At 42.8% G+C, this 18,097-nt stretch overlaps 1 protein-coding gene across 1 annotated transcript in view; it reads left to right on the plus strand.

Annotated features, from left to right (window-relative positions):
- The window catches only part of aspg (asparaginase homolog (S. cerevisiae)), a 160,409-nt gene that overhangs the window by 131,292 nt on the left and 11,020 nt on the right, over nucleotides 1-18,097 (plus strand). The window contains exons 21-24 of the mRNA XM_080202112.1: nucleotides 2,461-2,586; nucleotides 16,010-16,093; nucleotides 16,206-16,332; nucleotides 17,466-17,578. Of these exons, the coding sequence (XP_080058238.1) occupies nucleotides 2,461-2,586; nucleotides 16,010-16,093; nucleotides 16,206-16,332; nucleotides 17,466-17,578 (450 nt within the window). The remainder of the gene's footprint in view (nucleotides 1-2,460; nucleotides 2,587-16,009; nucleotides 16,094-16,205; nucleotides 16,333-17,465; nucleotides 17,579-18,097) is intronic.

Genomic DNA, 18,097 nt, shown 5'->3' on the forward strand with positions numbered 1-18,097 from the left:
AAAATATATCACTGTTCCTTCATTGTTGCTAGGTCACAATCCTGGCTCTGCTCCCTAACAGCAGTGTCACTGTGTACCTCTAGCAGATAGACTGCAGTCACTCAAGAAGGCAGCTCACCACCACCCTTCTCAAGGTCAAGTAGAGATGGGTGACAAATGCTGGCCTGGATGGAAGTGCCCACATCCCATAAAAGAATAAATAATTAGTTTAGTATATTATGTTAACTGCATAATGCTTTTCCTGAATAAACATTCTTATAATTCGGGCTGGAATTTTCCATTTTTTTTTCAAAGTTGTTGTCTTGGGCAGGGAAAGTGGAGGGCAAGACACATGTCATCAAAGACTTTGTAGAAAAAAAGGAAGGGGCAAGTCCCACATCGTCACGCTGCTAGGCCCTGATTGAGGCTGTCTACCAGGAGCAAGCTTATGAGAGATCGGGGTGCCTTTTAATGGGCACCGGCATGAGGTCACGCAGATGTGAACGAACATTTGAACATGGGGGACTATTGGGCGTAAATGGCCTGATAATGAGATGTAAACTGATGTTACATCATTGGCAGGAGGTGGGGACAATGGACGGGAAATCCTGCCAGCGTTAAAGGTACAGCAGGCAGTAAAGAAGGCAAATTTGGTTTTTTTGGCCTTCATAGTGAGAGGATTTGAGTACAGGAATAGGAATGTTTTACTGCAATTGCATAGGATATTGGTGGGGCCACACCTAGCGTACTGGGTCCAGTTTCGGTGTCCTTAACTGAGGAAGGATGTCCTTGGTATTGAGGGAATACAGCAAAGGTTTATCAGGCTGATTCATAGGATGGCAGGTCTGCCACATGAGGAGAAACTAAATTGGTTAAATTACATTCGCTGCAGTTAAGAAGAGTGAGAGGAGATCTCGTAAAATTCTAACAGGGTTAGACAGGGTAGATTCAAAAAGAATGCTCCCAGTGGTGGGAATGAGGTAAACCTTTCTGAACTGAGGTGAGTAGAAATTTCTTCACCCAGAGAGTGGTAATTCTGTGGAAATCACTATCACAGAATGTAGTTGAGGCCAAAATATTTTCTGATTTCAAGAAGAAACTAGATATAGCCCTTGGGATTAAAGGGAACAAGGGATATGGGGGATGGGGGGAAGGGGGATCAGGATATTGAATTCGATAATCAGCCACGATCAAAATGAATGGTGGAGCAGGCTTAAAGCCTGAACTCAAAGTTAAACATTACATTTTTGCATAGACGTGTTTTGTTATGTTCAAATCTTTATAGAAATAGTTTTGATTTGTGCAGTTTTCTTTTTATTTGAATGCTGTGGAAACTGGGAAGGTGCTTATATGGGCAAAAATTTCAGATTTTTTTTGCAGAGAATGATTACGCCTGCTTCTAGTTTCTATGTTTCTATGCTTTGTCACTCTTGTAGATTCTCTGAGAATGGGAACGGAAAGCACGGCCTAGTTTTTTTTTACGATTTTAAAATATTTAAGTTGACATTTAAAGATCTAAAAACAGGCATCGATATATCTGAATATCCACAGTCCTTCTATTGTACTCCTTTTGAAACTTTGGAAAGAGTGCATTGAAATAATTGCAAATGAGGTCAGAACACGGACATATGCCAGATCCTGCGTTTCCAATGGAAATTCCATGGGGCTTTTTAAATGGTGGATTTCCATCTTCCTCTTTTGCAGGTCATTAGTGTAGGAAGGTGTAATAAGTATTCAGAGGCAAAAGTTCCTTCACCAAAATCCTCTTTATTTGTAAATCTGACAACAGCATGCAGAGTGCTTTCAGTTAGCTGTCTACACTAAGAGTTCCAAGGAACTGACACTCCTGGTTATGCGCAAAGCAGGAGCTCCCTGACTGGCCCATCCATTTGGCCCTTAATCAGGGAGTTCATGTTCTAACAGGCCCATCTCAATTGCTGGATTAAAGTCATTAAGAAAGGAATAGTTTTAGGGAGACATTAACTTCAATGCCCAGTTGTCCATGTGTCCCAGTTGATAGGCTCCTGGTCCCCAAATGGATCATGTAGGCCCCAACATGGAACTCCAGGCAAGGGTTATGGTCCTGAACCCAACTGAAAAGCTCTTTTAAAATATTATTTAAGTGCTATCCTGCTTTCTTTCAGAGGGAATCTCTGAATTAATTCCAACTCTCCGGAGTCTCCTGCATGTTGCAGCATTATGTGACAAGTGGGTGTGCTGCCCATACAATCCATCCATGGTCAAATCAATTGTTATATTTAATTTGTACTAATTGTATCAGTTCCCTTTTAACACCACCATCAGCTTGAAGTGCCTGACCTACAAAATGAAAGAAGAAATGTTCTCATTCATTGCTAAAGTAAAATTTGCCATTGTCTTTTTCTTCCTAACATTTTTTCCCCTGTTGGATTCCTCGCGTAGACAGGAAACCATTCTGGTAGACCTACTGCTTTGTAAGCTTTATGTCATTCCTTCCCTCAGAAAAACTACGAAGAGTACAAAGGTTTTGTGATCCTTCATGGCACAGATACGATGGCTTATACAGCTTCAGCACTTTCATTCATGTGTGAGAATGTAGGAAAGCCCATCATCTTGACTGGCTCTCAGGTAAGTTCCAATGTTTTAGACAGAAACTTCATCCATTGCCCTACATTTTCAAAGGAAGGGATGCAGTGGTTTAGATTTCTCACAAAACATGGAGAATATTGCTCAGCTGCTGAATTTATACAAGGAGGTAACCTTCATAAATCATCTGTAAGACAGATAGGATTGATCTTGTCTCTGATACTGAGCTGGCACAAGAGCTACAAAGCAATGTTCAACAGACTCAAACAGGCACTCTCAGTCCCACCAAAGCTACAATAGAATAGATGCCACCAGCTGTTTTCTCTTGCCAGTTTTAACTGTTGGCACTGTCTATTCTGCCAGCATCAGGTGATAAGGTACTGATATAATTGGAAAACATGAAATTTTGAAACACACTACTGGTGAAGGTGGTGCCGTTGTCAAACGCCAGGACTTCTGGTATGTTGTGTGTCCAGAAACTCTGCTCCGGCTTCTTGATTGTGGCATGGGAGCAGTAGTGTAGTGGTATTGTCGCTAGATGAGTATTCCAGAGAGTCCCAGCTTTGAATCCCACCATGGCAGATGGTGAAATTTGAATTCAATAAAAATCTGGAATTATAAGTCTAATGGTAAGTCTAATGATAACAATGAAACCATTGTTAGTTGTTGTAAAACTAATGTCCTTTAAAGAAGGAAACCTGCCATTCTTACCTGGTCTGGGCTACATGTGACTCCAGATCAACAACAATGTTGTTGACTCTGAAATACCCTGTTGTATCAAAGTGATATCTCTGCAATATAACAGGAGGCTTTGAATGATAATGCTTTTTAACCAAATTTACAAGCTCATTAAGGATCTTTGAGTCAGGGGTATACGCGTAAGTTAACCTTTTTATCACTGTTGGGGACAAGATCAGAAATTCCAAGGTGTACAATGAAATTAGCCTAAACCCCAACTTTATTTGATTTTGGCATTAGGATGAGCATAAGGTGTTCCACTCCAGGTATAATGCTATTGACCCACTAGATAGTTTTTAGTAAAAACAAACTTTATTTAAGAAAACATTTACAATATAACAAAAATAATTAGTGTAACATTTACCAATTAAAATACTTAAACATGAGAATGTATAATTCTTATAGATATCTATCTCTACAGTTACAATTTAAGCAATACCCCCATAGACATAAATCCTACTTCAGAACCAATTAACATCAAAAACAGATATGCTCACGTGGATGCTAGATTTCCAGCCTTTTAATCTCTCTGGCCAGATATAGTAACATACCTGCCTTCTGACTCCCATACAGCAGTTTCCAGAGAAAGATCCTCCTTCAAGCAGCAGGACTACAGAGAAAGAGACCTTTTTTTGGTAGGAGAGAATGAGACAGGCAGAAAGCTGTTTCTTCTCTCTATAAATCCCAAGTGCTACTGGGCTCTCAGTTCCTCTTTGAGCCTGACCCCGGCCAGTCACACAGCTTTTCCTGTCAAAACCTGAGTCAAGCCCCATTCTGAAAAAATCCAGTGGAAAATACTAAAATAACTGTATTAGTCCAGGTAAACACAAACATTTTAACAATTAAGATCAGTTATGTTGCTGTAGTCACAACAGGGGCTCCTGGAGGGTGGGGGGGGGGGAGAGGGGGGGAGAGGCAGGGGGGGTGTGGGATACAAAGAAAGTGGCACTAATAATAAAACAAGCTGCTAAAACAAATCCTACATAAGAAACAAATCACTCATACATTTTCTAAAGGCACAGAATTGTCATTTTACACTGAACATGTTGGTGACATGTTGGCCTGAAGAGGGTGGGGGGGGTGTAATCTGGGCACAACTTTTCAGTTTTTCTTTTCTCCATCAATCCAGAAGAATGTGGACTGGTGATTGATGTGAGGTTTGTGTATGATTGCAAATAATTTTACATTTGAGTGAATGTTTTCAGGTGTAATGAGACCCCTGGTTACTACCTGTCTGCAGTGATTACCCCCACCTACAGGTGACCTCAGTTAATAAAATTCCTTGCAAATTGTTTTGCTTGTTTGAAGTTACTTACACATCAGTATTCACTAAATCAGATAAAATTAACTTAAGAGATCCTACAGCTCTCTCTTTTCTTTAAAGCTGTATCCAATGTGTGGGTATTTCTTACTCAATATCATTATTCATAACCTACACTAAGTTTCTAATCTCTACCAACTTTTTATCCTTGTCACATGGGGGATTTGCAAATTAACATCTTTATTTCCTGGAATCAATATCGTTAAGCAACGAGAATGACTTCAAATACCACAAGCTCGCCTTCCTTCTCTTATTTGTTAAAGCACATGTGACCAGCAATAACCTTCATGTCTCATCCCCCTAATTAACTAATTTTTAAAAATTCATTTGAGGGACATGGGTGTCACTGGCCGGCCATCATTTATTGCCTATCCCTAGTTGCCCTTGGAGGACAGTTGAGAGTCAACCACATTGCTGTGGCTCTATAGTAATTAAATGTAGGCCAGACTGGGTAAGGACGGCAGATTTCCTCCCCTAAAGGAACCAAATGGGTTTTTACAACAATCAATAATGGTTTCATGGTCATCAGTAGATTCTTAATTCCAGATTTTTTTTATCGAATTCAAATTCCACCATCTGCTGTGGCAGAATTCAAACCCTGGTCCCGCAGAAAATTAGCTGAGTTTCTGCATTAATAGTCGTGAAATTACCACCAGGCCATCGCCTCCCCAGGAGGTGACTAACACATTTTGAGAAGTTTCATGCTCTCTATCCATGGAATTTTATTGGCAATTAGTTGCCTGTCCTGGGATTTGTCAATAAATTGCCCGTTCTGCAAGTTAACACTTCATTGGATATCCACTGGGGTCTTCCCATCCGCCTCTGATGACACGATATGTGCAAATGGAATTTTCACTTTTGTGGTCAGAATTCATGTGTTTGTTACAATAATTAAAATCACATGGTAATGATATGAAGTGGCATTTTGAATGTGCATTTCAGATAATGTATGTTAGATCAAATGTGAAGATATTATCATTTCCAATTGCAAGTCATGTAATATAACTAACTTTTAATACATCTTGAATGGAATAAATATTTACGTTCAGAAGTCTCATTCATCAAATAATTTTAAATCCTAATCCCCTGAATGTCTTGATGACATGAATTGTAAATTAAAGCAAGACTGCTTCTCTACATCTTTGCAATTCTTATATTCATGCAATTTCATCACTTTATCCAATGTTATCATTTCCAAAATCATTTTGAGATGAAGCTAACATTGTTTCAAACACTTTTTGCAATGGGGAGAAGCGGGGTGATGGGCCAACTTTGGAGGGGAGGGCTTTGCCACAATGCATGTGTCCATGGGTGGGGGAGGGGGGGTGGGGCGTGGTGGGTGGGGGGGGCAGGAGGGGTGGGGGAGGATGATTTTGCCATTTTGATTCTAAGTGCTGAATCTGGGTGTAATTCAGATCTGAGTTGTAAAGCTGCTCTCAGGCGCCCCCATACGCACTTAGCCTGAAAAAAAAGTTGCGATTCTGAATCGTGCAGTGGGTGGGGCTTATCGTGCCCAAAACCCTGCAGCTCCGATTGGAACATTGAACTGTACATGCGCAGTAAAAAAAATGTCAAAAATGCTCCCCGTCACATCGCTCCTAGGCTGCAAAAAGCAGATGAAGTGGCCCGGGAGTCATGGCCCCTGCAGACGTTGCCCACCTCCACAACATAACTGTCCCCTTTATCCACCCATCCCCCACCACTACCTAGAACGATCGTGACCCCCGTCATACTTCCATCCCCCCCATTGAGTAGTAGTGGACCCCCCTGCTGCCCCCCTCCCCCCACCCTTCACCCCACTCCCCCCAACTCCCCACCAGAGATCCATTTATCCTCCCTCTCCCCCACCACCAGAGAACGATTTGACCCTCCCTCCCCTGTCCTCAGCAAAGACTGATCAGGCCTCCCTCCTGCACCCCCAGCCCCAACAAGAGAATGATCGGGCTCTGCTCCTAACCACCACCAGAGAACAAGTAGGCCTCCCTCCTCCCCCCACCTTCCCACCAGAGAACACCTGGCCTTCCTCCTCCTCCTCCCCCCCATCCCTGATCTGAGTTAGAGAGACGTTGAAAACTCTGAACTTACCTCTTCAGAAGCTGGTGCATGTTTGTTTTATGCTGAATATGAATGGGCAAATTATAGAAACCCAACAGTGCAGAAAGAGGTCATTCGGCCCATCGAGTCTGCACCAACCACAATCCTACCCAGGCCCTACGCCCATATCCTTACATATTTACCCACTAATCCCTCTAACCTACACATCTCAGGACACTAAGGGGCAAACTTTTAGCATGGCCAATCAACCTAACCCGCACATCTTTGGACTGTGGGAGGAAACCAAAGCAGCCAGAGGAAACCCACGCAGACACGAGGAGAACAGTGACCAAGCCGGGAATCGAACCCAGGTCCTTGGAGCTGTGAAACAGCAGTGCTAACTGCTGTGCTACCGTGCCACACACTGTGCTACTGTGCCGCCCACGGTGCTCCCATGCCGCCCAATGCGATGGTAAAGGGGGAAATGCAGATAAGATTGGACATCCAGATCATTAAATCAATTTAAATGCATGCGAATGTATTTAAATCAGTGTCGCGCCCATTTTGGGCACCATTCCGACCGTGACCATTTTCAGGCCTTTGTAAAATAATCATCTGCACAGGCACAGATCGTGCCAATCGCCTTGATTTTACCACGTTTTCGGGTGTGATGCAATGGCAAAATTGAGCCCAAGAGTAATTAAGCTAGTAATTGTTGATCCAAGTTACGTGAAGCTGTCACCAATCCCCAGGGTAAAGTTGTTAATGATGATGGAAGGTGGAGTTCCTGTCCCTAACTTTGGTCTTCCTGACACTGATTGCCAGTCCAAACTCCTTGCAGACCTGGGAGAACCGGTCTCCAAGCTGTTGCAAGTGAATTTCACTATTGGACACACCGTTGCAACATCATCAGCAAACAGCTACTCACAAGCCAGGACATGACACACATGTGCCTTGGCACAGAGACTTGCCGTAGGCTCCAGCATGCAGGTAGACATCCTTTTTTGAAAATGTACAATAGCAACATGGAGAAAAATGTACCTAAAGGAGTTGGCTGCTTGATGTAACCCCCTCCTTTGTCCTGCTGCTGATACTGAAAAATCTCCCATGATGTTCTAGTGTAACTGATGAAACTGCTGTGGAGAGATTAAATGATGCCCAGAAATCCAGGTGGGCAGCCAATTTTCCACAACAGTTTAAAAAGTCTGGGTCTGCTGAAAAAAACATTGCTGAGGTCTGTGAGAACAATGTAGGATATTCTGTGTCACTAGTGACATTTCTCCTGTAATGACTAAAATGAGAAATATGTATCCACTGTCAGTCCGCCAGCTCTGAAGCTGCACTGATACTCAGGGTAGATGCATGATGCAAGATTGTGTAATCTAGTCAGAGCAATGTGAACAAAGGCCTTCCCTTTGATATTTAACAAGGAGATGTCTCGGTAAGTGCAGCACTCACTGCAATCCCCTTTGTTTTTGCAGTGACTATTTTTGGATCATGCACATCTTCATGTACAAATAATAACAGCAAATTACTGCAGATGCTGGAATCTGAAACCAAAAGAGAAAATGCTGGCACATCTCAGCAGGTCGGGCAGCATCTGAAAGGAGGGAAAAGAGCCAACATTTCGAGTCCAAACGTCAGCTCTTTCCTCTCCTTACAGATGCTGCCAGACTTGCTGAGATCTTCCAACATTTTATCTTTTGGTTTTATGTACAAATTGTTGCTTCCAGTAGATCATAGAATCATAGAACCCTACAGTTCAGAAAGAGGCCCTTCGGCCCATCGAGTCTGCACCGAACACAATCTCACCCAGGCCCTACCCCCATATCCCTACGTATTATACTCATTAATCCCACTAACCTACGCATCCCTGGACACTAAGGGGCAATTTCTTAGCATGACCAATCAACCTAACCTGCACATCTTTGGACTGAGGGAGGAAACCAGAGTACCTGGAGGAAACCCATACAGACATGAGGACAATGTGCAAACTCCACACAGACAGTGACCCAAGCCAGAAGTCGAACTCAGGACCCTGGAGCTGTGAAGCAGCAGTGCCACTATGCTACCGTGCTGCCCAGCAGTTCACAGAGATGCTTTGGCAGTGCTGCTTTTCCACTTGCGATGATATCAGGTGGAATGTCATTGTTTCCTGGTGCTTAATACTGGCAAGATAGTCAGTGGTTTTGTTTGGTTTGACTATGGTGAACTTGGTGCCCAGCCCCTCCTTGACAGCAAAGTCCTGAATTGGCACAGAGAGCTTTTTCAGTGGCAACATTCTGTGTATCCCACCCACCCACTTTTCCATTAACTTACCACGTTCACTGGTGGTCATCCCTGGCTTTGCCTTTAAGGGGGCTAATTTTGTTGCTGCTGAACTGGTTGCTTTTGTGATTTCTTCACATATGCTGCAAGCATCCCTGGATTCAGCAGCAGATTGTGTATCTTTACAGAGTTTCAACAAGTATTGATTAGCACATTGTCAAGCCGTCTGCTGAGACTTGACTCTGGCAGCTCTGAGAGCATCTAGCTTTAGTTTTCTGGAGATTTAGTTAGACCATGATGACTGTGCTTATACTTGTAATAGCTGACTCAAGCCGGTTAGCCTTCCTCTAATCTTGTTTCCAGTATGCAGTGTGTACAGAGTTATAGATGGTGAGGTGCAGATAGTCCCATTTTTGACACTACGCTGTAACCTTGCCTATTGTCCAAAAGAGCCTGATTGAAGATATTGATGAACTCCTGGATCCTTTCTTGGAGTAGTACAGCTTCCTTGGTTGCAGCCTGACCTTGCCACACACTGGGGAGTGGTCAGTGATTACGCAATTAGAATCAGATAAAATGTCCCAAGTTCCAATTCACACCACCAGATTTTTATAATTCAGTGTGGCCAGTGGTTAGCATTGCTGCCTCACAGTGGCAGAGACCTGGATTAGATTCTCGGCTTGGGTCATTGTCATTGTAGAGTCCAAACATTCTCCCCATGTCTGTGTGGGTTTCCCCTGGGTGCTCCGGTTTCCTCCCACAATCTGAAAGAAGTGCTGGTTAGGTGTATTGGTCATGCTAAATTGCCTCTGAGTGTACCCCAACAGGTGCCAGAGTGTGGAGACTAGGGGATTTTGACAGTAACTTCATTGCAGTGTTAATGTAAGCCTACCTGTGACATTAATAAATAAACTTAAATTTTTGTATTTCTCCCTAATATTTGAAGTTAAAATTCTTTGTCGTAATAACCAGGATTTCACTGTGAACACGACAAATGTTGAATCCACAGAACTGATCAGATTAGTTAACTTTAATAATTCCAATTGAATTCAGCCCCAAACTTATAAAAAAAAAACACAAAATGTGCTTCTTACATTTTACCAATCCTTTCTTCCAGAGCCCTTTCAGTGATAATGTGTAAGAAATAATTAGCTTTCTTAGTTAGCATCGCTGCCTCACACCGCCAGGGACCCGGGTTCAATTCTGGCCTTGGGTGACTGTCTATGTGAAGTTTGCACGTTGCCCCATGACTGCATGAGTTTCCTCCAGATGTTCCAGTTTCCTCCCACAGTCCAAAGGTTAGCTGGATTAGCCATGCTAAATTGTCCCTTAATATCTCAAGATGTGTGGGTCAGGGGGATTAGCGGGATAATACATGGGGTTACGGGAATAGGTCTTTGGTGGGATGATCTGTCAGAGAGTCAGTGCAGATTCAATGGGCCAAATAGCATCCTTTTGCACTGCAGGGATTCTATGAAAATGTTCATTCTTACACCAAAAAGAGTTAGAGGATGGAGTTTCCCACAGCTTCTTGACTCCCAGCTGTCACACCAGTGTTTTCATGAGGTAACGCTGCCACCTTGCAACCTTTTATAGTACACCAGAGGACAGGAGCTTTTCTGATTTTTCTTTATTCCATAACAGATTAATTTATCCTTTTTCTTCTCACTTAAACTAATTTTCAGTTTCTGATGTTTGCCACTTAATCTCATTGGGTAAAGCAGGAAGGCATGGCTTTAATTTAAACTGCAAATAGGCAATGGTAGTTTTTTTTGAAAAAAAGAGCTTTAGTTCAGATGAAGTGTATCGAAAACTTCAAACAGACCTTCAAAATTGAAGCTTATCTTTTATAAAACAGAATGTTTGATGCTTTTCAAGGTGCTTTTCGAGCAAAACTAATGGCGGGATCTTCCAGACCTGCTGAAGCCAATGACCATTTGGCTGGCTCGCTGCATTCGCTGAGGTGAAACTTGCCACGTAGGAGCCAGAAAATCCTGTCCTAAATCTGAATACAAATGAATCCATAGCAGCTTCTTCCAGTTCTAATGCAATGGGTACTCAATCTCAAATTGAAATGAAGGGATTGGACAATCTCATTCCCACTTTAATACTTCTATGCGTCTTAGAAAGACTGATTTCTCGAATGGGATTACGAGTTCAAAGTGCTAGGTTTTCTTGATATTTCTTGAGCACAAGGAATAGTTTCAGTTTCAGCTGGTTCAGAACCACAGCTGATACAGATTTCTCTCGAAAATGCCAACATGTGTACATCCAGATAGAGATGGTAAATAACAAACTTATTAGGATGGTTAACATGCCACCTGATCAAGATACATCTCACCTCATTGATACTCAATCTCTAGGACATTTGGAGAGGTGAGTTTCCTTCAACAACTATGCCAACAATGTATATTTAACTGACACGAGAAATAATATCTCAAGGCTCTTCTCAGTGGCATCATAAAAGGAAAGTATACCACCAAGCCACATAAGGAAATAATAGGTCACATAACCAAAAGCTTGGGCAAAGAGATTTTAAGGACAGCCTGAAAGGGGGAAAGCAAGGAGAGTTGTAAGGTGGAAATTCTACAGCCAGGGGTATGGGCAAGTGAGGCATTGCCTCCAGTGTTGGAGCAATTGTAATTGGGAATGCATGGAGCACTTATATCTCAGAGAGCTATGGTGGGAGATAACAAAGATATGGAAAGGCAAGACCATGGAGGGATTTGAAAACAAGGGTGAGAATTTTAAAGTCCAGGGCTTGATTGACCAGGAACCAATGTAGGTCAGTAAGCATGGAGGAACAGGAGAATGGAACTCACTGTGAATTAAGCCACTGGCAGCAGAGTACTGAATGACCCTCAAGTTTATGGAGGTTCGAATGTGGGAGAACAGTCAGGAGTATATTGGAATCATCAAGTTTAAACATAACAAAGTCGTAAATGAGGATTTCAACAGCAGATGAGCTGAGGGGCAAAGTCCGGCAATGTTAAGGAGATGGAAATAGGCAGTTTTCCTGATGGTATGAATATGAGGTTGGAAGCTCATTTCAGGATCAAATCTGGCTTAATCTCTCAATGTCACCAGAGATAGTATTGGAGTTGGTAGCTGGGGAATAGAGTTTGCAGTGTGGACTGAAAAGTATGTCTTAGTCTTCCATGTATTTCATTAGAAGAAATTTCTGATCATCCAGTATTTGACGTTGAGTTGAGAGAGGTGCTAATGTGATAGAGAACTCAGTGTTGTAGGTGTACATGTGAAAATTAATGCTGTGTCTTTGGGTTATGCAGCTGGGAGATAAGAAATAGCAGGGAGCCAAGCATAGATCCTTGACACCAGAGCTAACAGCGCAGGAGCAGGAAGAGCAAATCATTGTAAGTGATTCTCTGATTATAATTAGATAGGTAAGACTGGAAACATATGGGAACTTTCCCACCCAGTGAGACAAGAGTGGAGAGGTGTTGAAGGAAGATATCATGGTTGATCATGTCAAAGGCTGCTGACAAGTTGTAGAAAGGGACAAGCAAGTAAAGTTTACCTTTGCTGCAGTTACATAAGATGTCATTTGTGACTATGGAAGCTGTCTTGGTGCAGTAGGAAGGCAGAAAACTAGATTGATTGAAACATGTAGTTCCAGGAACAATGGAAAGGACTTTGGAGAGAAAAGTGAGATTGGAGGTGGGACATCTGAGTGAGAGCAAGCATCCATTAAGATCAAATGACACCAACTTTCCAATGGCACTGACACCTCAAGACTCCATATTCTGCCTCTTCCATGCACTTCTACAGCATTCTCCTTTGCTTTGCTAATTCTTACTTTCACTTCGTCTGCCTTTTTCCTGAAGAAATGAAGTTGTATAGTATAGCAACTCAAGTGCTTTATCACATTACAATGTGATGTATTGCGAATGTCTAGTTCATAGTTCATGTTCATATTTTAGAAATAATGTTTAGTTCTGGGAACTAAAATACTGGGCTTTAGAGATTGCCAAATCATCTCAAGGAATAGCAGTTCAGTAGGTTACCCTTGTTTGTTTAATGGAATCAGCTTAGAAGCCATAAAACAGCAGGTGGCCTTATTTGGAGAACTGGAGACATAAGGAAGGACTTTACAGCTTCACTCGTCCTGAAACCATAAAATCCTGCCCAAGTTCAATGGACCTTTCCATTGTCTGCCCCTTACTTGCTCTGATTTCCACACTACTTGCAAAGAAGTGCAGGCTGGAATGATGTTTTGTTTTGTGAGTTAATTTGGGAGCTAAATTAGTTCCAGGGTAAAACAGTCCCTTCAGGAATGACATGTCCTGCCCATCAGAGTAGGCTTTGAATGATTAGGGTCTTAATGCTGGGCATACTGGCATGGGAGAGGGTGCTGTTACATTGTGTATCCACTCTGACTAATGTGCATATGGCTCACCATGAAGTTGGCCACACTCTCAATATTGGAGTTCAAAACACTGAGACACTATGGAAGACATTCTTATCACAGTGCCTCAGGTAGCTCCAACATGTGGGCATACATCACACGCTAGCCCTCCAGTTAAATCTGCCTGTTTCGTGATGCCTGAGGCACTGCATCCCAGGCCAGCAATTGCTCTCGCTCTCCATCCTCCCAGGGGCCTGGCCACAGTTGTCTCTGCTAAATCCTTCAGTTCTGATGTGCTGTGTGCTTCTCCCTGTACTGTCTTTACTGATAATGCACAAGGACCCACTAAGATGCAAGAATCTGCACCGATGAAGGGTGCACAAGAAAGATGAAACAATGTAGTTTTTGAGCTGTCTTCTGCCTCCACATCCTTGGGCACTTGTTGGCAATGTGTGGGCTCTGGCCCTCTGCAGCCGGCACTGTCAGAGACAAGAGAAGATGGTAAAGGCAACAAATGGTTCCATTGTGTCCAACAATGGTGATGACAGCTCGTGCATTAAAACCTTATTGCTTAGGGATCATTTACCTCCTGAAGCTGGAGATGTTGCAATCTTTCATCCTTCCAACAGTAAACATCTAATTCTCTGTCTCCAGCATCCCTGTGGCTTGCCACTCTGGATAGGTCATGTTTAGTGCCTCGAAATCTGTGAGTGTTGTAAGCTGGGGTGAGCCACTGACCAGGTATACCCTCTCACTCTCCCATTTGGCCAGAAGAATGATGCCATTGGAATGAAGCATCTCTCCCTCACTACATGCTGCTTTAATTCTACGTTTAGTCAGTGCGTCCAGTCACATCTCCAGTGAGAGATCTGAAAGATGGCTTGCGGGCCCTCCCTATCCACTGCTCTCTACTCAGCTCCCCCTCACATCATGAGGAAGAAGGCAATCACAGTTATGGAGGGGGGGGGGGAAGCCATTCTCTCAAAAAAATTCAAAGGATCAAATTTGCTTGAAAATTGGAATAAGTTACATTGTTTTTGTTTCAGTGGGAATTTAAAAATGAATCTCTCACTCTGTGCACTGCTGAGTCATTACTGTGAATCACGCTAAAAAAGGTGTGAGTAGGGTCTATTCCCACCAGGGAGGCTGGTAGCATAGTGCCAAGTGGGCCACTGCGCATGCACTGATCTGTCAGCATTGAGATCGGCGCGTGCAGTGGCTTCTCTCTGTGGTAGCTGGTCAGCCCCATGACCCACCCTCTCTGCAACGCTGGCCCTATCACCAACAACTCCCCCCCCCCCCCCCCCCCCGACCCTCCCACCCCCAGGATCTGATCGCTGGTCTCCTGGACATGTTCAAGCCAGTCTCGACCTCCCCCCCCGACCACCCTCCCCCAAAAACCTCCCAGTCTGCCTTGATCTCCGACCTGCCCCCCACCCCAAGATTCCCTTCTCCTCCCCTCCCCCTTCATGGGCAGTCCCAATCCCTCCTCTTAATGCTGAATGGTGGGGGTTACACATAGTGTGACATGAACCCAAGATCCTGGTTGAAGCCATCCTCATTCGTGTGGAACTTGGCTATCACTTGGCTTGCAAAATCCTGCTAACTGTCCTGACTTAAGACAATTCACAACTCTTTAACTTGTGATTATCCCTCTCTCAATTTGCATTGTCTGTATCTGTAGAGACTTGATTATCTGTTAAGACTGGCATTCCAACCATTATCTTCAGTTGTGCCTTTGTCTATATATGCCAAAGCTTGTGATACCAAATAAACCTGTTGGACTTTAACCTGCTGTTGTTGGACTTATTACTATGCCCATTTCAATTGCACACAATACACAAAAGGCAAATGTTACTTGGGTCAGGTGGTCCAATTCTATCCATGCATAGATATTCCTAACATACAAAGATAACAAGATTCTTGGTCACTTGTGGTATACAGACAGGTACTTTACTGAAACTATTAAAAGATACAAGATGATCAAAAATGGAAAGGAGGAAATTCTATTCCAGATGAAATAAAAATAAGTAGTTTTAAAAACAAACATTTCACTTGCGTTCCTAAACCGTTCTGCTATTTATGAGTTCTAGTCAAATTTCCATTAATGTCTTTTTTCTCATTTACTATCTCCAAACATTTTCAAACAAGAAGGTTCTGTACTCCGTCAAATTCTTCCCTTTGGCTTCAGCTGTGAATGTTCTTTCGTTGCTCATTCCAAACTTCGGAATTCTGAATAACAACCATAACTTGGATTTGACAGAGTCTTTATTACAAAAAGAAAATCTCAATATACTCCATGGAGATGGAGTGCAATGCAAAGAGAATATAGGAGTAGATATGTTGCTCTGACATGGAGTAGGATTCAGAATATATTTGGCTGCACATTGTCCAGCCATGCTCTTGTGGGATGGTTCAGAGCAGAGACAGAGATAACCATTCTCCCGGAGAGTTGGAGAAACTGGGACCTCATCACTGCCAGTGGATCATTTACTTGGTCATAAGCGAGTATTGTGAAGTCTGGTGCAGCCAGAAATGCGCTAAAGTACTAAACTCCCACTGTTTGGAGGAGTTGGGGAGGAAAGTAATGGGTTATCAGATGTAACAAAAACAGAATGCTGAACAGTCAAACAATTTCCTCACTAATTCCTAACCAATGTTATCTAGTTTTGTACTTTCACCATTACGTTCTTTCTGCCTTGCCAGATCATATTTTGCACCTGCTTTCATTTTGCCAGATTCCCATCTATGAAGCGAGAAGTGATGCCCCTGATAACTTGCTCGGGGCACTTCTGATTGCCGGCCAGTATCCAATACCGGAGGTAAATGCTTAGCTTTCAGTCATTTCAGATGCTTGATCTTGTTTGATTTGAGAATTCTGCAGCCACTTATTGCTTTTTATTTCCATTACTGACAGTGTGTTCAATTATTTAGGTCAGCCTGTATTTTCATGACCGATTATACCGAGGAAGCCGGGTGTCTAAATGTAATGCACAAGGTTTTGCCGCATTTGATTCGTTTAATCTGTGTCCACTTGTCAATGCTGACATGGAAATTCAAGGTAAGTCACGGTTAGACTTTGACCATTTTCATTCTCAGAGCTCCCTTTTCTTTCTACACATTGAGGAAGAAGAGTTTATAAAAGGAAATGAATAAATATAATCTGTTGGGTGTGATTTGGAGACACTGGGTGGGATTTTATGGCCTTGCTTGAGCGAGACTGGAAATTCTAGCCCAAGGTCAATGGACATTTCTGCTGTCCGCTCCTCACCTGCTCCGATTCCCTTGGGAGAGGGGACGGTAAAATTCACTCCATTGATACTAGAAATCTGAAATGAAGAGAAAATGCTGTGGTGATGTTTAATATGTTTCGAATAGAGATCCTTCATTAATTAATATGAGTAAAATCATTAATATTTTAAATAATCTAAAACATTAAAAGCAGCCAGCATAATCAAGGAACCCATACACCCCAGACATAATCACTTCTACCTTCTTCCGTCAGGAAAAAAAGACAAAAGTCTGAGATCATATACCAACCGACTCAAGAACAGCTTTTCCCTTATTGCCATCAAACTTTTGATTGGACCTACCTTACATTAAGTTGATCTTCCTCTGCAGCCTAGCTATGCCTGTACACTGTATTCTGTCACTTTCTCCTTTCCTTCTCCCTTACTCTACAAAAAGTATGCTTTGTCTGTGTAGTCTGCAAGAAACAATACTTTTCACTGTATCCCAATACATGTGACAATAGGAAATCCAATCAAATCACTTGAAATACCTCACTACTGGGACATCTCACTCCTCAGTGTCACTGCGAAGGCCTTTCTGAGTTCTAAGACTCCATCAGTTAGCAACTGAGTGCATATAGAAGCACAGTTCAGTTCTCATGCTGGCAGAACTCCAGTGGTAGTAACCTTCTCCGTATGCCAGCCACAAGAGAAACGTGGGGAACAGAATATACCTCTACACCTTGCTTTCGAAGGTCTCACAATAGCAATCAACACTGTCAGCTGAACAGGAGTCCACAAAAACCTTGGAGAAAATTGACTACACTTCCAAAGTACTCCATTGGCTGCAAAATGCTTTGGGATGTCCTATGCTCGTGAAAGGTGCCGTGCAAAGGCAATTTGTTTTCTTCTTTCTGTTTCTTGAACTGCAGTCATTGTGAAATTGTATTTCTTATCTCTACAGTGAACTGGAACATCATTTGGAAACCAAAGACAACAAAGGAGTTTGTGGTTCAGACAGAGATGAATCAGAATGTGGGAGTGCTGAAGTTGTACCCAGGAATCACCGCTGCCATGGTAACCCTCCTTCTCCAAGCTACTTAGCTAAGAATTTACTAATGATCAAAATTAAGTTGAGACTGCACATCAAGATTTTACAAAGGGAATATGCAATATGCACTAGTGTGTTTTAAATGAAGGCCAATTAAAAAATGCCCGGCATTGGTTATAATACCAGCATGAGAAACGACATCTGATATAAAATTGGTAGAAAGTTATTTGAAAGTAGCCTGAACTGACATGAGGGGTGCACGGTGGCACTGTGGTTAACATTGTTGCCTCACAACTCCAGGGACCTGGTATCGATTTCTGGCTTGGGTCATTGTCTGTTTGCACATTCTCCCCGTGTCTGCACGGGTTTCCTCTGGGTGCTCAGGTTTCCTCCCACAGTCCAAAGATGTGCAGGGTTAGGTGTATTGGCCATGCTAAATTGTCCCTCGGTGTCCCGGGATGCGTAAATTAGAGGGATTAGCGGAGTTAATATGTGGGGTTACAGGGATGGGGCCTGGGTGGGATTGTTGTTGGTGCAGACTCAAT

Source organism: Carcharhinus amblyrhynchos, chromosome 14, assembly GCF_965287045.1.
Source record: "Carcharhinus amblyrhynchos chromosome 14, sCarAmb.v2.hapA, whole genome shotgun sequence".
Taxonomy (NCBI): Eukaryota; Metazoa; Chordata; class Chondrichthyes; order Carcharhiniformes; family Carcharhinidae; genus Carcharhinus; species Carcharhinus amblyrhynchos.